Source organism: Solanum verrucosum, unplaced genomic scaffold (genome assembly GCF_900185275.1).
Source record: "Solanum verrucosum unplaced genomic scaffold, falcon-dt-bn FXZP01000117.1, whole genome shotgun sequence".
In the NCBI taxonomy this organism is placed as follows: domain Eukaryota; kingdom Viridiplantae; phylum Streptophyta; class Magnoliopsida; order Solanales; family Solanaceae; genus Solanum; species Solanum verrucosum.
Genome location: NW_026020014.1, coordinates 1,753,430 through 1,779,298, shown reverse-complemented (window position 1 = coordinate 1,779,298; position 25,869 = coordinate 1,753,430). Strand labels below are relative to the sequence as shown.

General features: G+C 35.1%; 4 protein-coding genes across 6 annotated transcripts; 3 read left to right on the top strand and 1 right to left on the bottom strand.

The window, feature by feature from the left end:
- The first annotated feature begins 1,342 nt into the window (after window positions 1–1,342).
- LOC125820614 (uncharacterized) lies at window positions 1,343–7,497 on the top strand. 3 transcript variants are annotated; one of them, XM_049500028.1, is made up of 13 exons: window positions 1,343–1,870; window positions 2,794–2,946; window positions 3,050–3,262; window positions 3,336–3,425; window positions 3,535–3,651; window positions 4,056–4,325; window positions 4,724–4,880; window positions 4,969–5,046; window positions 5,416–5,516; window positions 5,756–5,926; window positions 6,241–6,315; window positions 6,519–6,626; window positions 7,053–7,497. In XM_049500028.1, the coding sequence occupies exons 1-13, from the start codon at window positions 1,490–1,492 to the stop codon at window positions 7,356–7,358; spliced, it is 2,220 nt and encodes a 739-aa protein (XP_049355985.1). In that variant the 5' UTR covers window positions 1,343–1,489; the 3' UTR covers window positions 7,359–7,497. The 3 variants fall into 3 exon arrangements, with proteins under 3 accessions (XP_049355985.1, XP_049355983.1, XP_049355984.1); XM_049500026.1 differs by having other exon boundaries at window positions 7,038–7,497; XM_049500027.1 differs by having other exon boundaries at window positions 1,344–1,870; window positions 7,041–7,497.
- Window positions 7,498–8,792: 1,295 nt separating this feature from the next.
- LOC125820638 (sm-like protein LSM1B) lies at window positions 8,793–13,964 on the top strand. Its single transcript, XM_049500052.1, has 5 exons — window positions 8,793–9,175; window positions 12,464–12,532; window positions 12,611–12,726; window positions 12,821–12,883; window positions 13,592–13,964. The coding sequence occupies exons 1-5, from the start codon at window positions 9,115–9,117 to the stop codon at window positions 13,667–13,669; spliced, it is 387 nt and encodes a 128-aa protein (XP_049356009.1). The 5' UTR covers window positions 8,793–9,114; the 3' UTR covers window positions 13,670–13,964.
- A 1,795-nt stretch (window positions 13,965–15,759) lies between these two features.
- Window positions 15,760–20,134, top strand: LOC125820722 (uncharacterized). Its single transcript, XM_049500146.1, has 5 exons — window positions 15,760–16,138; window positions 17,235–18,153; window positions 18,534–18,629; window positions 19,265–19,401; window positions 19,755–20,134. Exons 1-5 carry the CDS (start codon window positions 15,918–15,920, stop codon window positions 19,921–19,923), a joined length of 1,542 nt encoding a protein of 513 aa, XP_049356103.1. The 5' UTR covers window positions 15,760–15,917; the 3' UTR covers window positions 19,924–20,134.
- A 1,794-nt stretch (window positions 20,135–21,928) lies between these two features.
- Window positions 21,929–24,271, bottom strand: LOC125820648 (exocyst complex component EXO70A1-like). Its single transcript, XM_049500062.1, has one exon. It carries the CDS (start codon window positions 24,120–24,122, stop codon window positions 22,296–22,298), a length of 1,827 nt encoding a protein of 608 aa, XP_049356019.1. The 5' UTR covers window positions 24,123–24,271; the 3' UTR covers window positions 21,929–22,295.
- Between the last annotated feature and the right edge of the window lie 1,598 nt (window positions 24,272–25,869).

Here is a 25,869-nt window from a genome sequence, read left to right as displayed (position 1 = left end):
TAAAAGATATTTTGAAATATTTTACTCATTAGTCGTTTGGTTGTTGGGATATTTAATATCAGAGTAGGAATCCATATGAAATAATGCAGTAATGTCTTAAATATCTTTTTAAAAATAAAATTATAAATAATGTGTAAAATTTTAAGAATATAATATTTAAAATTATATAAATACATGCCCATACTCTAAAGATTGAGAATGGGGCATTTATTCTCTACAATAATAATAAGAAATTTAGTGTAATTTTATAAATAAAGTTAAATTTCATAAATTCATTTTTGATAGATTCGGGGCTTAAAATAAAGCATATTCAAATAGTTTGAAAATGGAAATTTAGAGATGAAAGCAGTAACAACAACGAAATAACGTGAAATGAAGATTAATACACAATATACAAAGGAAAGAACAACAATGACAACAAAATAATGTGATAATCGAAATCCAAAAATAACTACGGGAATAGTGTTAATACTTTTGATAAGAACGAAGATTCAAGTACGATCACCAAGTCTATCTGCAGAGAAAGCAAGAGAACGGTCAATAACCAATTAACCTTCTACTCTGATCCGCGACCTCTAAACATCATATCTAAGGTTATGTCCTCGACTAGTAGGCTTAAGATGTGTTGTGTCTTGCCTAATCATCTCCCTGATATATATACTTCTTCAGTCTATGCTTATTATTGTCAACTTCTCTAACCTCCTCACTTAGGTATTTGTATTTTTCCTCTTCATCTGCCAAACCATCTCAACATTACTTCTCTCAACTTGTCCACCATTGAAACCATTCCTATCTTTTCATGATATCTTCCTTTCTAATATTATCTCTCCTAGTATGTTCACATATTCACCTTAGCATCCTCTTCTTCAATGTCTTTATCTTTTAAATATGTGAGTTCTTGACTGGTTAACAATATTCTGTTCCATATACCATAACTGATATAACCATCACTCTATATAACTTAGCCTTAAAGTTTTAATGTTATTTTTCATCACACAAGACTTCAAAAGCAAACACCAACATCCTATGTGGTGTTATATGAAATTTTAAAAAGTAAAAAAAAAACTTTTTTTTGCAATATTAATAAATTAAAGATACATAAAATATATTAAAATATTTTTTAATGTTATATATGTCCTCCATAAAATTATAAGAGGATAACTTTTACTAGAATGTGGTTCCATTATGTTTAACCTATTAATACAATATGCTAAAGTCTCTCCTAATTAGTGAACATGCTTAACTTGTCGTCTTAAAGTTGACCACAACGATTCCATATGTCTTAATCAAGTTCTCCTGTTTCCTTTCCCATAATTATTTGTACTATAACTTTTAATTTAATTCATAATAGAGACCTGACAAGAAGATTCATTTCATCTTTCATCTTCCACATATCTCTATCTCCATTAATGTACTACAACACTACACTTTCTAGCTGCTTCATCTGATTCTGTTATTTTCCTTTGTTTTTTTCAACTCGCCGGAAAACATGGCGGATGAGTTTGCAACGTCGGTAGATATGGGACTTCAGTTAACTAAACGAATTTACTACGGTAAAAATCCGCCGAAGCCACTTGTAATGGAGAAAGAATCATCGGAGATTAATAACTTGCCGACGGCACCTATGGTGTACGCCGTCGTTAAGGACCCGTCGATGGTGGATAATCCTGATATTCCGAGCTATCAACCGTATGTTTATGGCCGTTGTGATCCGCCGGCGTTGATTCCGCTTGACATGCAGGGGATTGCAATGGAGGTTGATTGTTATATGGATACTGCTTTTGTAACGGTCAACGGAACTTGGCGGATGCACTGTATTGCTTCTAGCCGATACTGCGATTGTCGAATCGCTGTACCAATGGGAGAGCAGGTTTTGTTTCTCGAAATTGTTCTGTTGTTTCTGTTCCTCTTCCTTTTTCTTTTGCCGGTCAGATTTACTGTTTCGTAATATTATATATTTGCCTGCTATTTAGTTGTCTGGACGGTTATTTGGTTAGTTATCCTTTATCTGTAAACATAAGATTGGAGGTTGGCTGAGATGGCTCAATGGTTGAGGAGTGCTAAGTTCAAATCTCAATGTAGTCAACTAACTGAACTACTAAGCTTCCTTGAGAGACGAGCATTTAAGGAATATATATAAGTAGTACTAGTACTTATGTTTTTCCCGTCTTTCCCTTTTTTATGTTTTACTAGTGACTTTCTACTTCGTATGTAACCATTTGTACCAAAAAATGTTTTTTCGATTGTATATTTGCATTAACTCGTACTCAAAAGAAAGGAACAAAAAACAGACAGACAGCAATGCCCCACAGTTTCTCTTTTGCTATGCACACATCAGTTGGAAGGTTTTAATGGTTGTAGACTTTTAGTTGTCTGAGATTTCTTGATGGACTAAAGTAAAACAAGTTAATTTCCTCATTGGTCAGAATCAATTAAGCTGGCCTATCAACAAGATTTCTCTGACATTATAGGCATTGAAGCAATGGAGAGAAATAGTCAAAGAAAAAAGAAAACTATGGCATATCCCAATTTTGTTTATATCATATATGGATAATTGGAAGGTGACAACATATAAATTTTACATGTCCATACCCTTACCTTTCGAATATATGAAATATTCATGTCACTCCAACTGTTTACATGACCTAGGCATATCATTAAAACAAACTAAATGAATACTATATGATATAAGCATTTGACTGTATAGTTTAAGTTTTGATTAGCCTAGCTAGCAAACAAATACAATGTTTGTCATTCTGTTGTTCTTAAAATACTATCATTTGTCTAACACAGGGTTCAGTTCTAGGTATGGAGATTGAAACACCATCAAGATCGTATTCCACCTTGTTGATAGAATCAAATGATACCCAAGATGCTGGTTTAGTAGCCAATGCTAAAGATGGCTTCTTACTAAATCGCCGGATATACACATTAAAGGTCCCTCAGGTGACTACCATCTCACACTACCAAATTGATTATCTATCTTTTCTTCATTCCTTGTTGAGTTTCAAGAAAGGGGCTATATTTGTCTACTTTTGGATCTTTCAAGGTTGCTGGAGGTTCTATTCTCTCCGTTAAAGTCAGTTGGTCACAGAAACTACTGTATCAAGATGGTCAATTTTCCTTAAATATACCTTTCAGTTTCCCGTGGTATGTCAATCCAATTGCAAAACTATTGTGCAAGAAAGAGAGGATTCGGTTGAACGTGAACTCTGGTATGGGGAAAGAGATTTTATGCGGAAGTTGCAGTCATCCTTTAAAGGTGAACATTTTTTAACCTATCTAGTCATGAATATTACAATTGATAACAAACCCCTTTTTGTTTTTCTTCCCAGGAAACAAGACGTTTGGTTGGTAGTTTAGGATTTTTATACGAGAGTGAAGTTCGGGCATGGTCAATGGATGACTTCAGTTTCTCCTACAAAGTAAGACCACTTCCTGTTGGACCTGCTTTATGAAGTACTCTTTGTTTTTATTGATCATTTATTTAGATGAGCTTCAGAAATCGTCAATAATAGCTGCATATATCTTTAGGTTCATTCAAGTGAGATCCTTGGGAGTGTGCTCCTGAACCGAGTGTCTATGCTTGATGTTGATCAGAGAGAACTGTTTTGCTTCAATCTGTACCCACCGACTGTCAATGCAATGAAGGTTTGTTAGCCTTGTTACTTAATGGTTTGAATGCTATCCAGATTTTGATCAAAATGTAATTTTGACCTGTGATCCTTGAATTCTAAACATATCATGTTTTGTTAGACTACACATGTTCAGCTTAGTGTTGTTCTTGATTTTGTCATACATATTAAGCTAAGATCCAGTCGAACCAGGTTAAGCCTGCCAAATCAGAAAAATAGGCGATAATTGTCAATATACAAATGCAGCTTTTGAAATCTATGCTTTATAGGACATCTAAACTACCTTATAATCAATTCATGTCTACTTTTGCATATGTCAAATTTTCAATATACAAATGCAGCTTTTGAATTTATTTACCTGTTTGTTATCTCTCTTGGGTACTTAAATGGCACATGTACTCTCCTTTTGTTGATTTTTAGGTTTTCAGGAAGGAAGTGGTATATGTTGTTGATATAAGTGCGAGCATGCAAGGGAGGCCACTTGAGAATGTTAAGTCTGCACTACTGGCTGCCCTCTCTAAACTCAGTCCAGCGGATACTTTTAACCTCATAGCCTTCAACGGAAAAAGCTTATTGTTCTCATCATCCATGGAGCCGTCAGGGAAGGAGTCAATTGGAAAAGCAATTCAGTGGATTGACCAAAATTTTGTAGCTGAGGGAGGTACCGACATTTCCCTGCCTCTTAACCAGGTTAGAAATATGACTTTTCTTTACTACAGACTGGTATGATCCTGCTTATTATTTTCCAGAGATAGAGTATTGCTTGGAAAGCAAAATTAAGTAGAAACTTCTATTTTGGTCCTTGTAGACTCAGTGACAAAACGTTTTTTTTTCCTTTTTTTTACTTCTACCTATGTGTAGAAGATACATGTAATAAATTGAGTAATAAGTTCATGTGGATGATGCATCATTATGTTGATTAGCTCTAACTATTTGACCGTTCTATTCCTTCTATTTTCCAATTTTTAGTTGCTCCAGACATGTAGTATTTACTTGATTAAAAAAATGCAGTATTATCTTGATTTCACATTTTTTTGGTGCATTTACCCAAGTCTCATAATCTGTTCTTGCAAATTCATCCAAGTCAGGCAATAGAGATGCTATCGAAAAATGGTGATTCAATTCCTCTTGTTTTTCTAATTACCGATGGGTCTGTTGGAGATGAAAGAGAAATTTGTGAAGCCTTGAGAGGACGGTTGATGAAGAGAGGCTTGAATGCTCCACGAATTTCGACCTTTGGCATTGGTGCGTTTGTTTTTATTTTACGTCTTTAAATGACACTTCTCTCCCATGCTTCAATGGCAATTTTCAATACTATATTTATGTCTCTCAGGTTTATACTGTAATCACTACTTCTTGCAAATGCTTGCTCAAATCGGAAGAGGTTACTACGATGCTGCATATGATTTAGGTGCGCTTAATTTAACAATTATGCATCTTAGTATTTCTGTTTACTACGATGCAATTAAGTGCATGTGGTTTGTAAGAATTTATTTTTCTGCCCAAGTTTCAACAACCTACTCAGAAACTCTCTGATGGTTACTGAACTGTTGTAAAAAAATCCATTCATAGACTTATTTTACATTTGAGTTTCTTACTCTCTATTTAGGATGACACACTTTAAAATGGAAATCACTATGAATGGGAATACTTTCATATTTTCCTCAGCCGATAAAGTTATTAGAGTATTATTTAACTTCTATTTAACACCACATCAGATTGGCAGAAGTTTGAATTGCGAGTTATGATTTTAGTTCTTCACATCAATTTCCATGGTCAGATTCAATCAGTTCTCGGCTGGAAAGACTACTTAATGGCACATCATCGGTTATTCTCGCAGACCTGAAAATCGAAGCTCTGGAAAGTCTTGATTCATTTGAGGTATATACACCTTCAGATTCCTTATTTATTCTGAGGAGAGAAAAGGATGTACAAAGCAGTATAAATAGATAAATATGCCCCATTGTTGCCTTCCAAAATATCACGGATTCACAAAATTTCCACTAAATAATACACTGCTTAATTATTTTTCTTTTCCCATGTTATAGTTATGATATAAAGTGTATAATACGTGCCCCGTACTGCTTATCTGACAGTTCTAATCAATGTTCTTATTGCAGCTATATCCATGTTATCTGCCGGACCTGTTATCTTCGAGACCACTAATTGTCTCTGGCAGATTCATCGGGACCTGCCCTGGTTCTGTTAAAGTTAGAGGCACATTAGCAGATTTGAGCAGTTTTGTGGTCGATGTCAAAGTACAAAAAGCAAAGGATTTCCCTTTGGAAAGAGTAAGGTCTTTCATCTTGTATTCCATACTGAAATGCTAATTTGATTTACTTATGCTGCGGAGAAAGTTATAAGAAAAAGTACTCTGTGTATGTGGTGCTCCAGCTTTACCTGGATTCTGTTCTTGTACACGTTTTCTCTACTATGAGAACAGGTTGATTCTATGAACTGTCTAGCATTCTTATTCCCCGTATTAATCAAACAAATATCACATTTGTATTTTTTTTGGTCTGTGCATGCTTACATGAACCTTGCTGGAAAAGTACAAATCTGCACTCTTCCACAATTAGAACTTATGCTTGTTCCCTTTATGCAGGTTTTTGCTAGGAGACAAATTGAAACAATAACTGCCAATGCCTGGTTTTCCGGAAGCAAGCAACTAGAGGAGATGGTCTGTTCTAATGAATCTTAATTCTTATAGTGCTGCATAAAGAAGTTTCACACAATCACGTGATTGCAAATCCCTGCAACATTAAGAGATTTATATTCGTTATACGCCAGTCCCTTGCACTACTGTTACTTCTACTATTGAAAATCATGATTATTTTTTCTTGATGGTAATTATGCTCACTTAAACTATATATCTGTTTCTAGGTTGCAAAATTGAGCTTGCAAACTGGGGTGCCTTCAGAGTACACCAATTTGGTTTTGGTTGAAAATTTAAAGGAGAAGCAGACGTCTAAATTAGAGACAGTAGACGAGGTATGAGTTTGGTTGGTTTGTCAATGTACTAGGTTAACTGTCTTTAAATTAGAGAAAATCATCTTATGAGGTTTTAACACTATCCATCTTCTGTGATTTATGATTCGCGTGCATCACTTCCTTAAAGTAAAATTTGTGTATTTGTATGCAAAACATGCATACCAAATACACTAGTATATGTAGATAAGTGCATTAAATTACGGCTGATTCATAAAGTATATATTTTGACCTGTATGAGGTAATTATATCTAGACATATACTTGTGTAAAAATAAACTAGCATTCTTGTGCTTGTGGAACTTCAGGAATAGATTTGTTTAAACAACAGTAATGCATTCTTTTAAGCTTACAAGCGGAATTTGTTAATGAAAATAAAAGCTCTCGTATTGATTGATAACCAATGTATATGCAGAAGGCCTCTGATCAGTTGAATGTCAAGAAGATCATATACCTTCGAGCACTCGGTGTTGGTTTTGGTAACTCCAAGGCAACTGCAGACAATCTTCCTGTGGAAGCAGCAGAACCTAAGTTGCATGAAACATCAGAAATGGTATTTGCCGCTGCTTCAAACTTATGTGGCAAACTATGTGACTTTTGCTGTTGCATGTGTTTCATACAGTTCTGCTCTCGGGTTAGTGATCGATGTGCTGTGACGTTAGCACAACTCTGTACAGCGCTTGCATGTTTTGAGTGTATTAGTTTTTGTTGTGAAGTATGTGGAGAATGTGGCTAATATATCAGCAGCTACACAGCCACAGATGTATCAGAAATGTGGTTGGACTGTCACACTACTTGTATGTATAGTTGTATGTATAACTGTGTTTCATTCCAGATGTAGTGAACTGCTTGTAATAGAATTAGAGGAAATAAAAGAGATAAAATATAGAAGCTTGAGAGCACTCACCTTACGAGTCGTTATAATCTCTGTCTATGGACCAGTCCACAGCCGATATATGGATTTAACTTATACACACTGACAACGTAAGTAATTTTTACACCATGTATTATTACCTATTGAATCTATCTACATGTCATAAAAGATAAAACATCACAATACTGAAAATCTTTCTTTTATACCAAATGTCATGTTTTTATCCATGGTGAAATGTGTGAATAGTTCATAATGCAAGTCAACACAGTTTCATGCTTATGTAGTTTTTTTTTTTAATTTAATAAAAATAAATCTCTCATTCACAAACATTGGCTTATTTCTAAATGCAAACGATTAATTTTGGAAAGAAATATCCAATAACTTCTTGTCTAGACAACTAATTAAACCTATATCAACATTTAAATTATACTTTTCCTTATATTCGTAGTACGTTTCAACTAAAGAAAAATGTTTATCACATGAATCTTAATTCAGTCGAACGTTAATAAATTCATTAATTCCATCATCATTTTATTTTTGTACCCTAATATAGAAAAATAACGAATCTTAACACAACACAATAGAAAGCAAGTTAAGATCAAATATTTATTAGTGGCATACAATGTCGTAGTGACCTGGGCAGAGCTACTCTTGTCTAAGGGGTGTTAAGCGACTCCCCTTCATATGAAAATTACGTTATATAAATATGTCAAATTTTGATGATTGCAAAAGTTCTCAATTGACAAGAGTAATTACGTTATGTCATCATTTTATTTTTGTACCCTAATATAGAAAAATAACGAATCTTAACACAGCACAATAGAAAGCAAGTTAAGATAAAAAATCTCTTTGTGGCATACCACACCATTGTGACCTGGGGCAGAGCTACCCTTGTCCGCAATGGCGGAGCCAAAACTTTGACAAAGGGGTGTCAAAATATAAAGAAGTAAAATCGCGTAGAAGTCAAGGAGTGTCAATATGTAATATATATACATAAAAAATATTTTGTCTAACTACACAATGTAATTTTCCGACGAAGGGGTGTCGATCGACACCCCTCAACTTCATGTGGCTCCGCCACTGCTTGTCCGATAGATATTAAGCGAGACCTCTTAAGTAAATAATTACGTTATAGAAATATATCAAATTTTGATGATTGCAAAAGCTCTCCATAATTGGGAAGACAAAAAAATGAAGAAGTAAGAGACCACATAAAGAGATAGTACTATCATATTTCAAGGGGTAAACTAAAAATAAATTTACAAAAGTAGGCCGGGTAGTTCTGAAAATTAAGAATCGGAAAGAGCAGTAGACCGTATGACTCCCCAAAATTTTGGGGATAGGCCGAATTTAGGGTTCCTCCCGATCTGAGCAACCAAAAGTCAACAAATTCCTTTCTTTTCAAACCTCTCTCAGATTTAGGGCTTTGGAGTTTTTCTAATTCTTGATTTAGCGGTAGAATTAGGATTTTAGTTTATATGTTCTCAGTGAAGCGGCGAAGCTTTTGTTAGGGCACTGTAAAGCGAGTAATCGGATCTGCCAATGCAAATTGAATTGAAATCTGAAGAAGTTTCGGTGATTTTTGGGATACCGAAAACGTTAAATTGAAAGCAAATCAATGTCTTGGGCAAGTCCAGAAGATATCTATACCTCCACTTCTCTTGCAAGTTATCTTGACAGTGAGTTTTTCTTCATTTCTTTATAAATTATATGTTAAAGAAAGCTCGATATGTTAAGTACTATTAAAGTTGTCTAGTAGTTTTGGTGTTCAAAATCTAGTCTTACTAAACTTGCAAGGTTCTTTTGGGCTGTTTTGGTATTGGATTGTTTCCTCTTATTTATTTTAATTGAACACAGATGGTTGTCTGTTCGTATCTAGTAATCTCGCGTTGATTCCTGAATTCTGATCATAGTACATTAGTTTAAAACTGAGATGTAATTGATTTTTCGTTTATGGGAAGAGAGAATACCTAGAAGATGTTGGTTGCATTATGAGAAAAAGTTGAACGTGCACATCTTTTTTAGGTTCAAAAGATAAATTCCAGCTTCAATTTGTTTGTCTCGTTTTGACTTGACATGAAGTTTGGAGAAGTAAAAAGATTTTTGAATGTTGTAATCTTTAACTAAAGATACGTAGAATGTACCACAATGCTCTTTAATCTTGTAGTATTAAACATGCCACGTGGAAAACTAGAATTAAGGAGTTGCCAAAAAAGAAAAAAGATACTTTTTGAGATGGGCTAAAAAGGAAATTAAGACAAATAAATTGAAACCAAGGGAGTATATCTTATTTATACCACTGGTAGATTTTCTCCAAAGTGTTGATACAAAAGGAGGAAAAATCAAAGATTTTTAAGCCTTTAATAGTCTAAATTTGAACCTTGTTTTGCTAAGCCAGCTGCAACCATGTTGCCTTCCCTGTAGATGTGCTTAATGGGCGATGTCCGATGTATACTTCATAATGACTAAAGTGCTGATTTTTCACTGATTCATATATTGCAAGGGAAGAGGAGTGCTTCCTTCTTTTAAGGCGGAATAGATCTTTTCTACTGCTGCATGGGTCAAAGAGCCACAAAAGGTTCATCATTGTTTGTGTTTCCTCGTAGTGACAACTCAAAATGAAAGCCGTAATGATAAAAGAAAGTTGCTGTCAAGCCCAAGCCACTTATATATTTGAGTGCTTGAGTACCACTTTTTCTTCTTTTTTCCAGAGAATTAAAGGTGCAGTCAAGCACCCAATTATACAAAGGGCTTGCGCTTGAAAGCCTACCTTATTCAGCAATCAACTTTCTTAGTAAGTCTTGCTGTTATCTTGACATTTGTGCAAATTGTAGAAATACATGGTTCACAATATGTTTTTTTGCACCAAAGGGTGTGATTAGGTCAATGAAGTGTGTGCAGACCTTGGAGGCCAAGGTTAAAAATCCAATAAAAACAAAAAATATTAGGTGATTTTTACCCTTCTATTGAAGTCTCAGTGAGCAACTGAGCATAGTTATCCAATGGTTTACTGTGGGAGGTAGTAGCAAATACCTAGTTGAATAGTTGAGGTGAGAGCAAGCTGGCATGGACACCAACATTATGAAAAAATGAATTTCACCCTTTTTTCCTATGCTCCTGTGTTCTTGTCTTGGCAGCTTAAATGATAGAAACCACGATTATTATAGGTATATGTGGTCCCTATTCCTTCTAGAGGAACCTGTGGTACTACTTATTCTACCGAAGAGGCATGTTCCTGTAAACTGAAGGATTAGTTGTTTCCGGCTCTTGAGCAATTTGTTATTGTGTTACGGTGAGGTTGCCACGGCACCCGGTGCTCGATTAATTTTTTCATATATATATGTATAGGAATTGTAGTGAGTATGATATATAATTAAAGGTTGGCACCCACAATAGCATAGTGACTGCTGATCAGTTGGTCAACTGACAGGGTGCCACACCCAACGTTGTGGTTTGAATCCCCTGGAATGCAATGTCTTTTGGTTTTCTTCTTCTTTCTTTTTTTCTTCCCTTTTTGCCTTTTCCTTTACTTCTCTTCTCTTGTTTCTTTCTTTATTTGTTTCCTTTATAGTTTTTTTTTTGTATTCTAAGTAGCTCGGACTCTTCACTTTTGGTGCCGCCTGTGTCGACACGACATGGGTGTGGGTGTAGGATCTGTGTCTGATTTGGTCAACGGATTTTGGGTACTTTGACCAAAATCGATGGAGAAAGTTTAGACAATTTTAATGATTCCTATGCTCAATACAAAAGCTAAAGGTGAAATTGAAGAAAATACCTTTTATATAGAAATTTTTATGTCACTCATTTTCCTTAATTTCCTTCCGTGATTCTCCTCAAGTTCTCCACATAATATGTCATAATTTAGGTTTTATAACTCTATTTTTAGATATTTTAATTATTTATAGGCGAATCCCCGCACCCATATCCGTACATGGATCCATATCCCCGAAGCTTAAAAGTTAGATCATGAAGGATCCGACCTCTAGATCCGCACCCGTATGGACACCCACACCCGAGTCCGAGCAGCTTAGTAGTTGTATTTACACTATTCCTCCTTTGCAACCCATCAATTAGTTTATTTATCTAAATTATTTCTTCTTTTTTTTTTCTTCAAAATGTCCAAATATTTACTTGGATGTGATTTTATTCTTTTTCCTCTTTTATCCCTTCAAAGTACATTTTATCTATTGAATTTTATACTTCGTTTCTTAATCCTTTAAACGAAAGCAATAGAGCCAAGGGTCGTTTTATGCTAGTTTATTGGCTTCTTTTTGTACTTTATTATTAAGAGTTTTTGATTTAATGTTACCAATTTTTTTTAAAAAAAAATACGAGTTTCTGTTTTTGTTCGCAAATTAATTTCTTTTTTAATATGGATAATTTGTGATTTTTTGTAATGAAAACATTGTCTTTACTTTAAGTTGCTGAGAGATCCCTTATACAAAATGCTTTGGCTCTTTTTTATAGAATTATTTTATAGAATTCGTTAGTTATCATGATTTATGATTTAAGTATCTTATGATTAAGAAGGGGTGCAATTGCCTATTCAAAAACTTTAGTTTTCTTGTTCATATTTTTCTCATTTTGCAGCAGAATTTGATTGAATCAGATAAAATTCATGTTGATTAGATAATTGTATATTTATTTATGTACCAAAAAATTCGTAAATCATCCCATATTAGCTCAAAATGGATTGAATTGGATGAATATACGCCCAAATTCAATATCCATCACCAAGTTTATATTAAATGCAGTGGCACCCGCAACCTTCAAATTCTAGATCCGCCTCTGGTAGAAGCTAATGCAATAATACATGGGGTGCCTGGTACTAAAAGAAATAATTGGGGCACTACTTTTTCTTATATATATGTCCATGTGCTCATAGATTGATAGCAATAACTAAACCTGTTTATTGATTTACTGGATCTATTTCTTGCTTTTCTGGCTTGACTCATTATCCCTCACAGAGAAACTTCTTGTGCTGTTGCGAGATGGGCGAAAGCTTTTAGGAATACTTCGTTCTTTTGACCAATTTGGTAGGTTTCTCCTGTCATTACTTTCCATATCACTGCCGCGGTTAACCACCTGACAAAAATTCCATCTGTTATTTGTAGCTAATGCTGTTCTTGAAAGTGCATGTGAGCGTGCTATTGTTGGTGATCTATATTGTGATATCCCATTAGGTCTTTATATTATACGTGGGGAAAATGTTGTGTTAATTGGTGAACTGGTATGTCTTGATTTCTCTCTCAATACAAAAAGTTCTGTGCTATCCCCATAATTGTATACCCGTTGGCTAATACAATGTTGTAATGATTGGTCAGGACGTGGATAAGGAGGAACTTCCTCCCCATATGACACGTGTTTCAGAAGCTGAGATAAGAAGGGTAAGATCCTGTTATTATTAGTTTCACTCTTCCAGATGCTTAATGGACTTGTTGCAGGTGTATGACTTGTGAAGTTTGGGGTGTGGGGCAACTTATATTGGTGAATATATAGTCGGAAGGAAAAAAAGCTGTAGGTATTTTGCATAGTTTTGGAAATTTAGGGATGAAAAGTTATTTTTTGATAAATGGGGGGTGGGGAGTGGAAAAGATAAAGATGAAGGTATGAAGTTGAAAAAAGGTTAAGCTTTTACATGCCTCTTTATCGATGAAATTAACCCTTTGTCAAAAAGAAAGGATAAGCTTGTACACGAAATACTGTATGTAGCTAGCCTTTTTTCCTTTTGCAACACACAGAAAGAAATTATAAAGCTGAAGGGAAAGAAAAGCTGAAGAAAAAACAGTAATCCTTGTTAATAGAATGTATCTTGTATATAACTTGCATCTTTATGTGTGCATGTTTTCATATGCTTTTTAAAGAGATAACATTTCCATCTTTCTAGTTCATAAATCTATTCTTTCAAGTGCAAAATCATGATTAACTTGTGGCTAACCATTAGTTGATGGTTGACTGATTTATTTAGTCATAGATACGAGAAGATGGTAGTATTAGTTAGTGTAAGACTGGTACACATTATAGAGTTGTGCGTATACATTTCTTATTGAGACTTGTGATTTGTTTCTAATTCATATCACGTATCCATCCATCAGGCACAGAAAGCAGAAAGGGACTCTACAGATCTTAAAGGCTCAATGAGGAAGAGGATGGAATTTCTTGATATGGATTGAGGTTTCCTGTTGTTTACGATAATTCCATGTCTTCTGCAAATATTATCGCAGTTGCTGCGTGGTTTTCCATTTCTCTTGGGATATTCTGTGTTACATTCAAGTGTTCATTGTAACATCTGTTTCTTTTATGATGTTTGAGTAAAGGTTACTGGTATTAGACATGGTGAATGGTGAAACAAGTCTTGAGTTGTTCCATTTCCTTTTTATGCGCTAGTCTTGGAGGAACTGTAGTTTTATGTTAGACGCTGTATATGCTGTGAAATGGGAGTTCTGGTGTATTTGCTTTTTCCGATGTCCTTTTCTTATTTAGGTCAAACTATTTAATCAAGCGCATTGCTCGGATCTTACCCTCTTTATTTTTAGGTATATTTATGGTTTTGGCACGATTTAAATTAATTGGAAAAAAAGGTGCATGTTTGGCCCCGTCTTAATTCAACAACATAGAGTTGTCAAGATGACAAAACTAGTGTTTGACATTAGAAGAAAGTCGAGTTGTTTTAAGTATTACTATCATATTACACAAGGGGAGGTGTGACCACGTGCAAGAAATAGTACCTCTTCTCAGTATATCTCTGCCGTAATGATACCGGAACATTGCCAGCAAGTGCCAAAGTGAAGAAAAAGCAATGAACCGACACAGCACCGACAACGACTTTGTTGATCCATATCATCAATTCAGAGGTATAGTAGTACGTGGAAAAATGGACAAGTGGCAATTGATAATCACTTTAACACCGACAGTGAAAATCTGAAGCGGCTCCGCTGCGTTAGATAAATTCAGGAGGTATAAACTGTATCAGGTACGACGAGTAGATTGATTCTTGATCTTGTTTATAAGATATTATTTGTTATATCAACTCAATCTTTTTTGCATTGTTATTATACAATACAAATATTCAGATTATTTTTCCTTGCGTAATTGATTTAATTTACATATTACTAATTCGTGCCTAAGTAATATTTGTATTATTATTCATTACATAACTTGTCATTCAACAAAAACATATTCTGGAATGGAAGAGGTTGAGCTAGGTGTCTTGTTTCACCTTTTTTTTTTTTAAATAAAAAAATTCTTCACCTCTTCTTTTCTCAATTTTTTCATGCACCTTACTTTTAAGTTACACATGTCAGTTATTCACATCCAACATGTACTCTTATACTTATACTATAATGTTATTTTAATACAGTCACTGGAAAAAAAACAATCCGTTTTAATTAATTTATTTGATTTTAATTTAATATAAAAATTTTAAAATATATATTTTTTAAAATTTTTGTAATTGTAAATCAAAAATATATTAAAATATCCTTTAATCGTATATTTTCTTGTATATTAAGTAGAAAGTTAAATTTTCAAAATTGCCAATAAAATAAAATAAGATAAACTAATTAAAATAAAGAATACTACAACATTTTTACAAAAAGAACTTTCCTTCGTTATCTTTTTTTTTTTCTCTAATCCAATACCCACATTAAATATGGATTAATTCAAGGAAAAATTACTTAAATACACAATACTTCTTTACATATTCTCAATATTTCCCTACTCTTTTATTAAAATACAAAAATTCCTTATTTTCCCCCAATTCAACTTAACGGATACTTTATTAGTTTAAGTATCCGCCCGTTATTAATTAAAGTATCCGCGCTGCTATATTATGCATCGCCCACAACTTAATAATTTAAGTATTCATCCGTTATTAATTAAGTATCTGCGCTGCTATATTATGCATCCGCCCGTTAATTAAGTATCCATGCTACTAACAACTTAATAATTTAAGTATCTCCCGTGATTAATTAAAGTATTCGCGCTGCTATATTAAGTATCCACATTGCTATTATGTATCCGAAAAACACTAAAAAAATGGATTTTTGATAATTAATGAAAGAGTAGGGAAAGAAAGTAATTTCTTTCTTATACTATGTCATTTGCCTAATTTTTACATAATTCAAATTCACATCTAATAAATTAGCCTACATGTTATTATTTTTTTAATATTTGAAATTCAAAATGGAGAAATGATTAAAGCATTTTCACTATTTAAACGTAAGTGAACAATAACAAATCATTTGCTCGACGTACACATTACACAAGCTTACCTCAATTAAACGAATATTTAATAGTGAAACGTAGTCGCCGGTGGGTCCAATCTCGTCACTCCGGTAGTGGATGTTCCTATTGCTGCTACTTCAGCAACAGCAGATCTGCTACTCTCTCACTCACTGAGCTGATCTCTCAATTCGGCAAATGCTATCGTTGAAGTCAATTGGAGCTTCAGGAGTACTATTTCTACTATGGCTATGGCTGTTCCAGACGACTGAAGCTTCAGTGCATGACTACAATGGGGAGAAATTTGTGAGCAAGGGCAATGCATTTGTGGTTCACGGAGGTAGCGAAGGAATTTACTCCTCTGTTCCTAACCTCACTGAATCTCCTTCCTATTCTTCCAACACCGACTCCTTCATTCGGTAATTTTACTCTCTCTCCAGTCAATTGTTTAACTGTTTTTAGGTACGATTTTAGATGAAATATATCGAGATCTGTTGTGAGAATTTGTTAATTATAAATGACGGTATAATTCTATGTGTTTAGGTTAAATTGCGAGGATCAGAATTATTTATTTGTCCTTTTTCAACTTAGATAGTAAAGCTACTAGTGTTGTTCTGCTCCATTGTAGATTTTCGGAGTAGTTTTTGAAAATTTATCTTCAATTATCTGTTTGACCATGAAATTTTATCATATATTGAAAATCTGTTGGTCAAATATTTTCAAGTTCACAAAAAGGGGCTCAGTGCAATTTTTGGGACTTACACTCGCTAATCTTCAATTTTTCCCAAGTAAAATGCATGTCCATACACAACTAAAAGTTCCAAAAATCTAAATTTCACAAATTCAAATTTTCAAGTTTCGGCTTCAAAATCAGTCAAAGGGAGCCTAGTTAGTAGGATTCTCTAAGTTGAAAGTGATCCATCAGCGAATGCCTAATTGTACTGCCACAATTGAAGCTAAATTTTCTTTGATATTCGGCTGTTAAAAACATGGCTAACTCAACCATCAATGTTGCGCTGCTCAATTCGGATTTGTGTAGTTACCTAGTTAGTTAAAAACTCTTAAGTCTAATGTGATCCATTACCAAAAGCCAAAAAAAATTTAGCACTACTATTAAAGCTGTCTTCCTTCAATTTCTGCTGCTAAAAGCAACCATAGTTCAACCATTAAGGTTGAATTATTTTTGTTAATGAGAAGCTTATGTATGAAATCCATAGTTGGGTGAAAGAAGATAAATGAATTTTGCTTTCTCACAATATTAAGTAGTCTGTACTTAGTTTGGGCTGAATAGAGTCAGATGGATTAAGAGGATTCATACAGATGATCCAACTGCTTTGTATTTCGATTAACTTTGTGTTTTTTCTATTTAAAAGTCATGCTACATGGAAATTAATGGGCTTGTTCTTATGCATTTTCTCAGTCATGCCAGACTCTGGAAATGAGTGTTGTCATTCATGTGTTTTCCCAGTTTTATGCGTAAGAGTCTATAAATTTCTGACGTCACATTTTCAACAGGTTTGAAAAGATTGTATTTCGGAGGCCAAAGGAACTCTCAAACTTCAGCTCAGACCCAATTCATGCAATTGTTTTTGAGGTGGATGATCGAGAGTTAATTGGGGGCTCTGCTTACGGTGGCCAAAGAGCTATTTGTTGCACAGCAGATCTTGCAAAACTTGGAGTTTGTACACAAGGGCAAATAATTCACCGCCCATCTGCTAGTAATCCCGGATGGCCTAAAGTTTTTAGTGCCTCATTCAGCACTGATGAAGTTGATGTAGCACTGCAGTCGAGATCAATCCCCATTACAAAAACTGGGATGTATAACGTGTATTTTATTCACTGTGAACCAAATCTTAAGGAAATTACTGTTGAAGGGAAAACCATATGGAAGAATCCTACCGGTTACCTACCTGGTAGAATGGCTCCCCTTATGAACTTCTATGGGTACATGTCTCTTGCATTCGTGTTACTAGGGATCTTTTGGTTTTCGCAGTATGCAAAATTTTGGAGAGAAGTTATCCCTTTACAAAATTGTATTACACTCGTTATAACATTGGGTATGCTTGAAATGGCCTTTTGGTACTTTGACTATGCTGAATTCAATGAAACTGGAGTCAGGCCCACTGGTACCACTGTATGGGCTGTGACCTTTGGTACAGTAAAGCGCACAGTTGCACGTTTGGTCATTCTGATAGTCTCTATGGGCTATGGTGTCGTTAGACCTACTCTGGGTGGTCTCACATCAAAGGTCCTTTTGCTTGGAGGAACATTCTTTTTGGCTTCTGAAGTGCTTGAACTGGTAGAAAATGTTGGTGCTGTCAGTGATTTCTCAGGAAAAGCAAGGTTGTTTTTTGTACTTCCTGTGGCATTCTTGGATGCTTTCTTTATCCTTTGGATATTCACCTCCTTGTCGGCAACTGTGAATAAGCTTCAGGTAAATTGTTGGCTTCTATTAATTACTGTGATTTCATTTGTTTGCGGATTGCTAGTTTGGAGAATGTTTTCGTTTGTTTACTTCTTACTTGCCCCGGGTCTTACTTTCATAGCAGAGATCCTATTACCCTTGTGACTAATAACCTAAGTAGCTCTATTTGTGTTACTTATTATATTAATCATGAAGTTCATTCGGAAGGGTGTACTGGTATCTTTTTGTTGGTTGTAGTGCCTAATTCTTGCAATAAAGGAAGCTTTTTCCTTTCCTTATCTTAGGGGGTTTGGGGCTGGGGTCGATCATGATATGACGTTATTCAGTTATTAGTATAATTCAATTTAGGCTTTAGTGCTAATTCAGTTGCTGGATTTGGGATCTGACAGGCTAGAAGGTTGTTGGCCAAATTAGACATTTATCGCAAGTTCACAAATGCATTGGCTGTCACTGTTATTGTATCTGTTGGATGGACATGCTATGAGGTAATTTACATGATGTGGCTGGTTCTTTCTTTTAGTAACTTCTGTCAAGTATCTTTGTTGCCTGTTCAAAGAATCTGAGTTAATAAAAGGAAGTGGTTATAAGGACCTTATTGTTGACTGGTCTGCTTGATGTGAACATGATTACTCTTGCAGAATGACTTAACACCAAAAAAAGGAACATGTATAATACACCGAATTTGGCCTGCAATCCAATTTTCTGGAGAGGGGACCTAAATTTCCAATAATACGGGAAGCAGAAGCATGATTAGGCCTTTTTAATGTGTCAAGAAATTCCCAATCATTCTGTTATTCATTTTCATATGTTTTAGGCCACGTAAATGTGTCAAAGCATCACAAATCAATTGTTCTTTTCCCCATCTGTTTTTACTAGTCAAGAAAGGAACTTCAACAAGTGATTCTTGGTTTGCCATTTGCCTCACTACTCAATTCAGGTTGGACTTGGGTTGTGGCACTCCATGTATTACCTTCAAGAGAAAGGGCACCTTCTAGAAATTGAGCATGATCATATCTTATATTCGTCCAACCACATCAGACATAGGGTTCATAATTTTCTCAACTGATCCTGATATTGTATTAAAGCACAATGCATTAACCATTTTCACCCCTTTTGGCAGCTGTACTTCAAGTCGACTGATGTGTACAATGAGCGATGGCGAAATGCCTGGATTATTCCTGCCTTCTGGCAAGTGCTATCTTTCTCTCTCCTTTGCATCATCTGCGTTCTTTGGGCACCATCTCAAAACTCCATGAGGTACTACCCAACTTCTACTTTATTGTGTATGTACATGCAGAGTTCTAACCCTTCTAGTTCTTATCATTTCGTCATATCTGCACTTTATATCTTGTGTTTAAATGGGATCCAAACCTTTTTTGTTATTTTTTCTGTACTCGGCAAACTTTCAAACTTATAAATCCTGAATCATTCTGTTCAAACATCTCATAGCATCTTTCTATTTTCATCACTATAAGTAGTCAAAATCGCATAATAGCGAGTCTTACTTACATAATAGCTGGCTATAACGGCTTTATTTTTGGCAATATTCAGTCTTTTCTCAGACACAAATCTCAACACTCGCTGGTTTATTTTATATGCTTACATAACAGATATGCCTACTCTGATGATGGTGAAGAGTTCGACAAGGACCCTACATTAACACTCATAAAGCCGTCCCCTCTGCTGCCAAAGGATGTTAGAAGCCAACCTGAAGTGAGACCAACACTGGGTAACAGTGAACTATCTAATGGTGACGATGTAGAAGACAAGACTGAGTAAAGGAAGACACAACTTTTTACAGTATGGTAAAGAAAGGTACCGTCAGTTGAGTAAATTGTTGTTAGAATCATGTAATCTGTGTTGTATGTATAAAAAGTACGAATGTTAATCAGGAGAAGTTTTTATTAGGTAAAACAAATTTGTAATTGTTGTTTTTTTAGAAGTAATGTTCATTTATCTTATATGATCTCTCTTGCAACTATTCTTTTAGGTCCGTCTATCACTTTTGCATATTAATATGGATGCATAACCATACACGATAAACCAATATTAAAGACGAGCACATTCACCACTAAGTGCAAGTATACATCAAGGATAATATGAGATGGTTTAGTTATGTCGGTTTCAACCTCCAACTGCATTTGTACACACATGTAAAGTTATAATGAGTGATGATATCAAAAGATAGACAGACCTAAAATTATGTGAAAGAAAATTGTATCAAAGACCTACAATCTCTTAAAATCCAAGAAATAAAAAGATCACTTAGTTGAGAATATGTTTAGTCATCGTAGTTGTTTTGCTGTTATACACGCGAGAAGAAATAATTGACCAAATTTTACAAACTCCTAAAGTACAAAGGTTATACAGAAAGGCATAGATGTTTGATTCCCAATGGAACATTCAGGGATGTCATCTCAAAAACCCATACTACTAAAAGCTGATCTTCCTTCTTTTTTTTCCCTTGGGTCCATTTGTGACCCTTGGAGCTCATTTAACAATGGAACACATAGGCTCTTTATCTAAATAGACAAATAAGGACCCACGATAATTGAAAAGTAGGAATAGATGTCAAATAGATGGATTGGCAGATGAAGCATCACACCAACCGTAAAGATCTAGTTTCCCTGGGTTGAAAAAGACACAAATTAGGTCGTCCATCACTTTTAAATCCAAGTCAAAATCAACATCCACACTCCACACTCAATCTTCCTATACCTTCTGTTGAGATAGAAGAATAAGCACGGCACAAGAATTATTAGTTTGAAGAGTTTTTCATAGTAACTCCTCATAAATGGGAAAAAGGCCATTTTAAGTACTTTAAAGTGGCAACACCAGCTAAAGTAGAAAAAAACAGAAAATGGATTTTATGTAACAGATATCCAAGTGGTGCAGTAATCAAATCTACAAATGGTATTTGAACAGATTAGTAATTGAACATCTTGGTCAGTAAATATTCTACATTTTCTGCCATTAGGTAAGAATAGAGGGCGATTTCTACTTTGGACACAGATTACCACATTTGAGAATACACAAACAGGGAGTACATGGTGAGTGGAGAGGTAGCAAAAAGATGTGTAACATTGGAAGGCACACCTTGTAAGTTCTGACCATCAGATGCAGCACACTTCAGTGTTTCAACCAGAAGGCCTGTAGAGATGAAATATTTGGAGGACAAACAACAAAGACTGCATGAATCTGCTGCACTAAATCTACTGGATTAATCAGATGCTCCTTGTGGCTTGTAACCACAGATTAGCCACTTCTATCATGACAGTGTAACAAACGGGGAATTCAATTTCTAGTTTACAAGAACAACTTTCATGATATATGTCCAGTTCAAGTATTCCATGACTGAGAAAATCATGTCAATAGAACTAGTTAGTAGCTTTTACCCATAATAGCTGAATAAGCACCACAGCACCAATCGTCTTAGCTGAGAAAACAAAATAAGTACAAACTAACAACAAACATTCCAAGGAATCAGCATGGTCATACATGAAACATTGAGATAATTAGTCATGCCCCACGAATTTCCCGTGTAAAATTTAAAAATCCACGGCAGTTGTTTCATTTCTGAGAAAACGGAGACTTAAAACACAATAAGAAGACAGTAGTAAGCAGCAACTGGTAATTTCAAGTCTTTACAATCACAAGACCATGGTTTTATTTATTTATTGTCACCTACTGAGGCCCTTGCCATCGTAGGAAAATCTGTTACATTCTTGATTTAAGATAAACTTACAAGAGGATATATTCCAAAGGACAATATCGCAGCAGTGTAGAAGTCATCCAAGCTAAACTAAATTCTGGACTCAAGTTAACAAAATCATGATTATGATAAAATTTCAAGAAAGTAATCAATACAACAGTTCAGATATGGACAAATTGAAATAAAGTCTAAAAGTATGGAAGAAATACAACAACAACATGCTTACAGGGCAGAGCATCCAGAGGCAGGAGGCACTGACCCTTCTTGATAGATACAGCTGTTCTTCCTGAAGTTTTCAGCAGCCCATCACCTTGGAATACTACAAATGAAAGCAGAAACTCGAGAAACACCAGAATGCCATAACCTCAGCCCCTGAATAACTCTATGAAAAAAATTCAAAGAATGTCCTAAAGTACTAACTGTTGAAACTAGTATTCTTTCACTGAGATCTTCTTCTCAAGTGCTGTGACACAGCGTACCCCTCAAAGAAATCTAAGACAGCATTCTCTAGGTCCTCCACAGTATACTTGATATAGTTTTCTGGATGCCTTCCGCTTTCTATATGGCTCCTGAACCGTCCAAGAAATGATCTATAGGCAGGAATCAACTTTTCGGCTATGGAAATGCGCAGCTCCTCCCTGAGCTGTGTATCTGGTATCAACCATGTGGACTGAGTCCTGTGCACTTCTTCAAACAAGGCGTTGAACGTCTTGAAACGCTCTCTCAATGCACTCTTGGACACACCCGATGAAAAACTGCCACTCACATGTAGTCCCTCATCTCTCAAACAATGCAAAACCCTCACCCAGGTTGCTCTCTGGTAACTGGTAGCAGCTTGTCTAAATTTCCCCGTTAATTTTCTCAAGAAATCATCTACAATCATTTCCCCCAACTCAGGTGACCCTTTAGTCTTATGAACAATATAATGGACATTGTTCATCATGAATAAATGAGCCAAAGAGGTATCTCTATAGTGCTTAGACTTACCTTCCAAATTGAACTGCAAAATGACAATAATCCAAATCAAATGAAGCGCTAATGGTGTCAGCCCTTCTAGGTCCGCAAAGTCCATATCAGGGGTGTTAGGATCACTTGAATACCTTGATCCCGTCGATGGCTGTGAAACAATCAATTCACCCATTGTCTTCTTATAGTCCGAAATTAGACTTATATAGTTCATGACATACCTAGTTAAGGGATGAATTGTCCCTCCTGGAACGGGGACCTTTGAAGGTTCACGGAGTACAGCATTCTCAAATTCCGACAGTATCCCTCTAGCAGCCTCCCCTAACCTAGACAATATCTCTACTGCTTGAACTCTAATTGATTCTGAAGATTTTGACTCGAAAACAATTTCAACATCAGGCAGTAAATCGGATAAAGCGTCATGAAGATCCAATATCTTAAACAACTTCTCAGGCGATCGCCGGCTAATGCTAATGGCTTCAGCGAAATTGAACAGCTGTATAGCTGGTCCTTTAATAGTCTCCATAAAGCAAGCATCATCAGTCGCCGTGCCCAAACTCTCGAAGATTTGCTCACAGAGTTTCTTCTCGCTAGCGAAGAGTATGCGAACGCATACTTTGGCAGCTCGTATCCATCTTCGGATCTTTGTTTCCAAAGTCTCCCAATCAAGTCTCTGGATATCTCCGATGCTGAGTTTCTCTATTCCAAGCTTGCGGAAGCTCGACTCCACAGCGGACTTCCGTACACTACCGTAGACCTGAATACACTCCCGGAGATATCCAGCGGAAATCATTCGTTCGGCGATACTCCGGAGATCATATATTGCTACGGGCGGCATGAGATCAACTTCGCGGATGCTGCTAGTAGATCGATAGCTGCTGCTGCTACTCTCTTGATGTTCCAACTCTTTGGTGAACGAATCATCGTCGGTAGGAGTATCATGGTAGTCTTCTTCAGGCACCTGGAATTCGCCGGAGTGGACTGGAGAAGGACTAGGGTCAGTTAACGAATCAGCCTCGATTGCATTTGTGTGAGCAACAAGTATGCTGCGAAACTCATCCTCAAGCCGAGCCATGGCGATCTGGATCGCACTATTAGCTTTATCCTGGTCGTCGGAGAGTGTTGTGGACTTCATTGACCGTTGGATTTCATCGACGGCGTGCAAATACCGATTGATCTCGTAACGATCGCCGTCAAATATCATTTTCTCTCTAGCTTCTTCCGACACCGTAGAATCCCACCGGAGAATTATCTTCTCAGCTGACTCGAACGCTACGGAGTCGTTCTCTGGTGCTTCCATCGATAAGAAACCAAATTTGAAATTCAGAATCTGGAAAAAAGAAAAAAAAGTATTCGAGCTTTTTGGTGAAGAAGATGCAGAGAATTATAAAGATGAAGAAAACTGAAGAATCAAAAAATGGAAGCCGATGAATTTTACATATTGAATTAATTAATCAATTTCTGCAGTGATAATAATATAGTATTAAGAAGATTAATTACTGTACTGTTATCACTATTTCTCGGGTTAAAAATTATACTCAACGGATCTTCGTATAATAACACATTTGGTCCTTCAATTATTAGTAATAAATTTATGAAGAAGATTAATTAATCACTATTTCTCGGATTAAAAGTTATACTCAATGGATCTTCGTATAATAACACATTTGGTCCTTCAATTATTAGTAATAAATTTATGATAGTACTTATTAATCAATAATAATCTTCCATTTTTTGCCCTTATATATTTTATTTATAGGAAATACTTTTGTAACTATTTTACTGCCGATTATGGGTAATAATATAAGCTTCATATCATACATGGATAATTAGGTGACTAAATGATTAATAATTATAATATATTTATGACTGTTCATAAGCAAAATGATCAAGTATTATATTTCAATTAATAGAAAATCAAATGTACTTTATAAAATGTTAAAATATCTAAAATCAAAATTCACCAATAAAGAGTAATTGAGTCTACAAATAGTTAAAGGTAGAAAAACTTATAAATTTTAAGCAAATTCTAATAGTAACGCATTGCACTCTTGTTGACCAAGTTTCGAAAATGTAGCAATTGTTGACAAGAAATTACACTAATATTGACTACTTTAAAATTGTTGTTTTGAAAAGTAAGCTAATTTTGAGATTACCTAGTTTAAGTTGCGTGTTTTTTGTTTTTTTTTTTAGGATTGGTGCTAATGTCGTACTATCATATATATATATATATATATATATATATATTTAACAAATAACAAAAAGTCAATGTTTCTATCCGGAATTTTGATTGATGAGATAAGAATAATAATCTCAAAATAAGATGTGAAATTATTCTCTACTTTGTGTTTGGTTATAAGTATTAGTTAATTTTGACATCATTTTATCCCATTATCTGTATTTTAAAGATGAAATTAATTGTCTCATATTATAATCTTATCAAATATGACCTAATTGGCCAGACATAGAAACGCAAAAGCCAAAATTAATTAATGAGAGTAAACCAAATGAACAATTTAATGAAGTCAACTTCTCTTCGTACGGACTGTGTGGCATTCACGTGCGTGCACGCTCGCACGTTAAACAATTCTTCCACATAATATAAACACAAAAAATAACAATGCCACATTTATGTATCGATTATTCAGTGTTTCAATGTTAAACCTTATATCTAAAAATGTGAAAAAAAAAGAAAAAAAAGTTATACATTCAGCCCTTCAAAAGTACAAAAATTTATAACTTTCAAATTCTGAATTCGTTACTGATTATGAATCTGAACGCACAATTCAAACAAGTTTAGTTGATTCAGAGTGCAAACAAACGTAGAAGGAATTGAAACCATATCTCGTTAAGTTAACACCCTTTGGAGTATGGAAAGAACACTCGCAAGCTTGCTTGCATGTGAGACAATTCTGAAAACTGGAATTCATATTTTTGTATGTGTGAAATGAAAGCAATATTATTATTTAAAATACACAAGATAGGAGTTGTACTTCAGTGCACAGATTTCTCCATTATGTGTGAAGCTGTTTCATAGCTGGCAAACA

Bases quoted from the DNA above. Each gene is read 5' to 3' on its own strand.
- LOC125820638 (XM_049500052.1), top strand. From the start codon at position 9,115: ATGTCTTGGGCAAGTCCAGAAGATATCTATACCTCCACTTCTCTTGCA. The intron at 9,176-12,463 runs GTGAGTTTTTCT...TATCCCTCACAG, and splicing joins TCTTGCAAGTTATCTTGACA to AGAAACTTCTTGTGCTGTTG. The intron at 12,533-12,610 runs GTAGGTTTCTCC...TGTTATTTGTAG, and splicing joins TCGTTCTTTTGACCAATTTG to CTAATGCTGTTCTTGAAAGT.
- LOC125820648 (XM_049500062.1), bottom strand. From the start codon at position 24,122: ATGGAAGCACCAGAGAACGACTCCGTAGCGTTCGAGTCAGCTGAGAAG.
- LOC125820722 (XM_049500146.1), top strand. From the start codon at position 15,918: ATGCTATCGTTGAAGTCAATTGGAGCTTCAGGAGTACTATTTCTACTA. The intron at 18,630-19,264 runs GTAATTTACATG...CCCTTTTGGCAG, and splicing joins TTGGATGGACATGCTATGAG to CTGTACTTCAAGTCGACTGA. The intron at 19,402-19,754 runs GTACTACCCAAC...CTTACATAACAG, and splicing joins CCATCTCAAAACTCCATGAG to ATATGCCTACTCTGATGATG.
- LOC125820614 (XM_049500026.1), top strand. From the start codon at position 1,490: ATGGCGGATGAGTTTGCAACGTCGGTAGATATGGGACTTCAGTTAACT. The intron at 4,326-4,723 runs GTTAGAAATATG...CATCCAAGTCAG, and splicing joins TTTCCCTGCCTCTTAACCAG to GCAATAGAGATGCTATCGAA. The intron at 5,927-6,240 runs GTAAGGTCTTTC...CCCTTTATGCAG, and splicing joins AGGATTTCCCTTTGGAAAGA to GTTTTTGCTAGGAGACAAAT.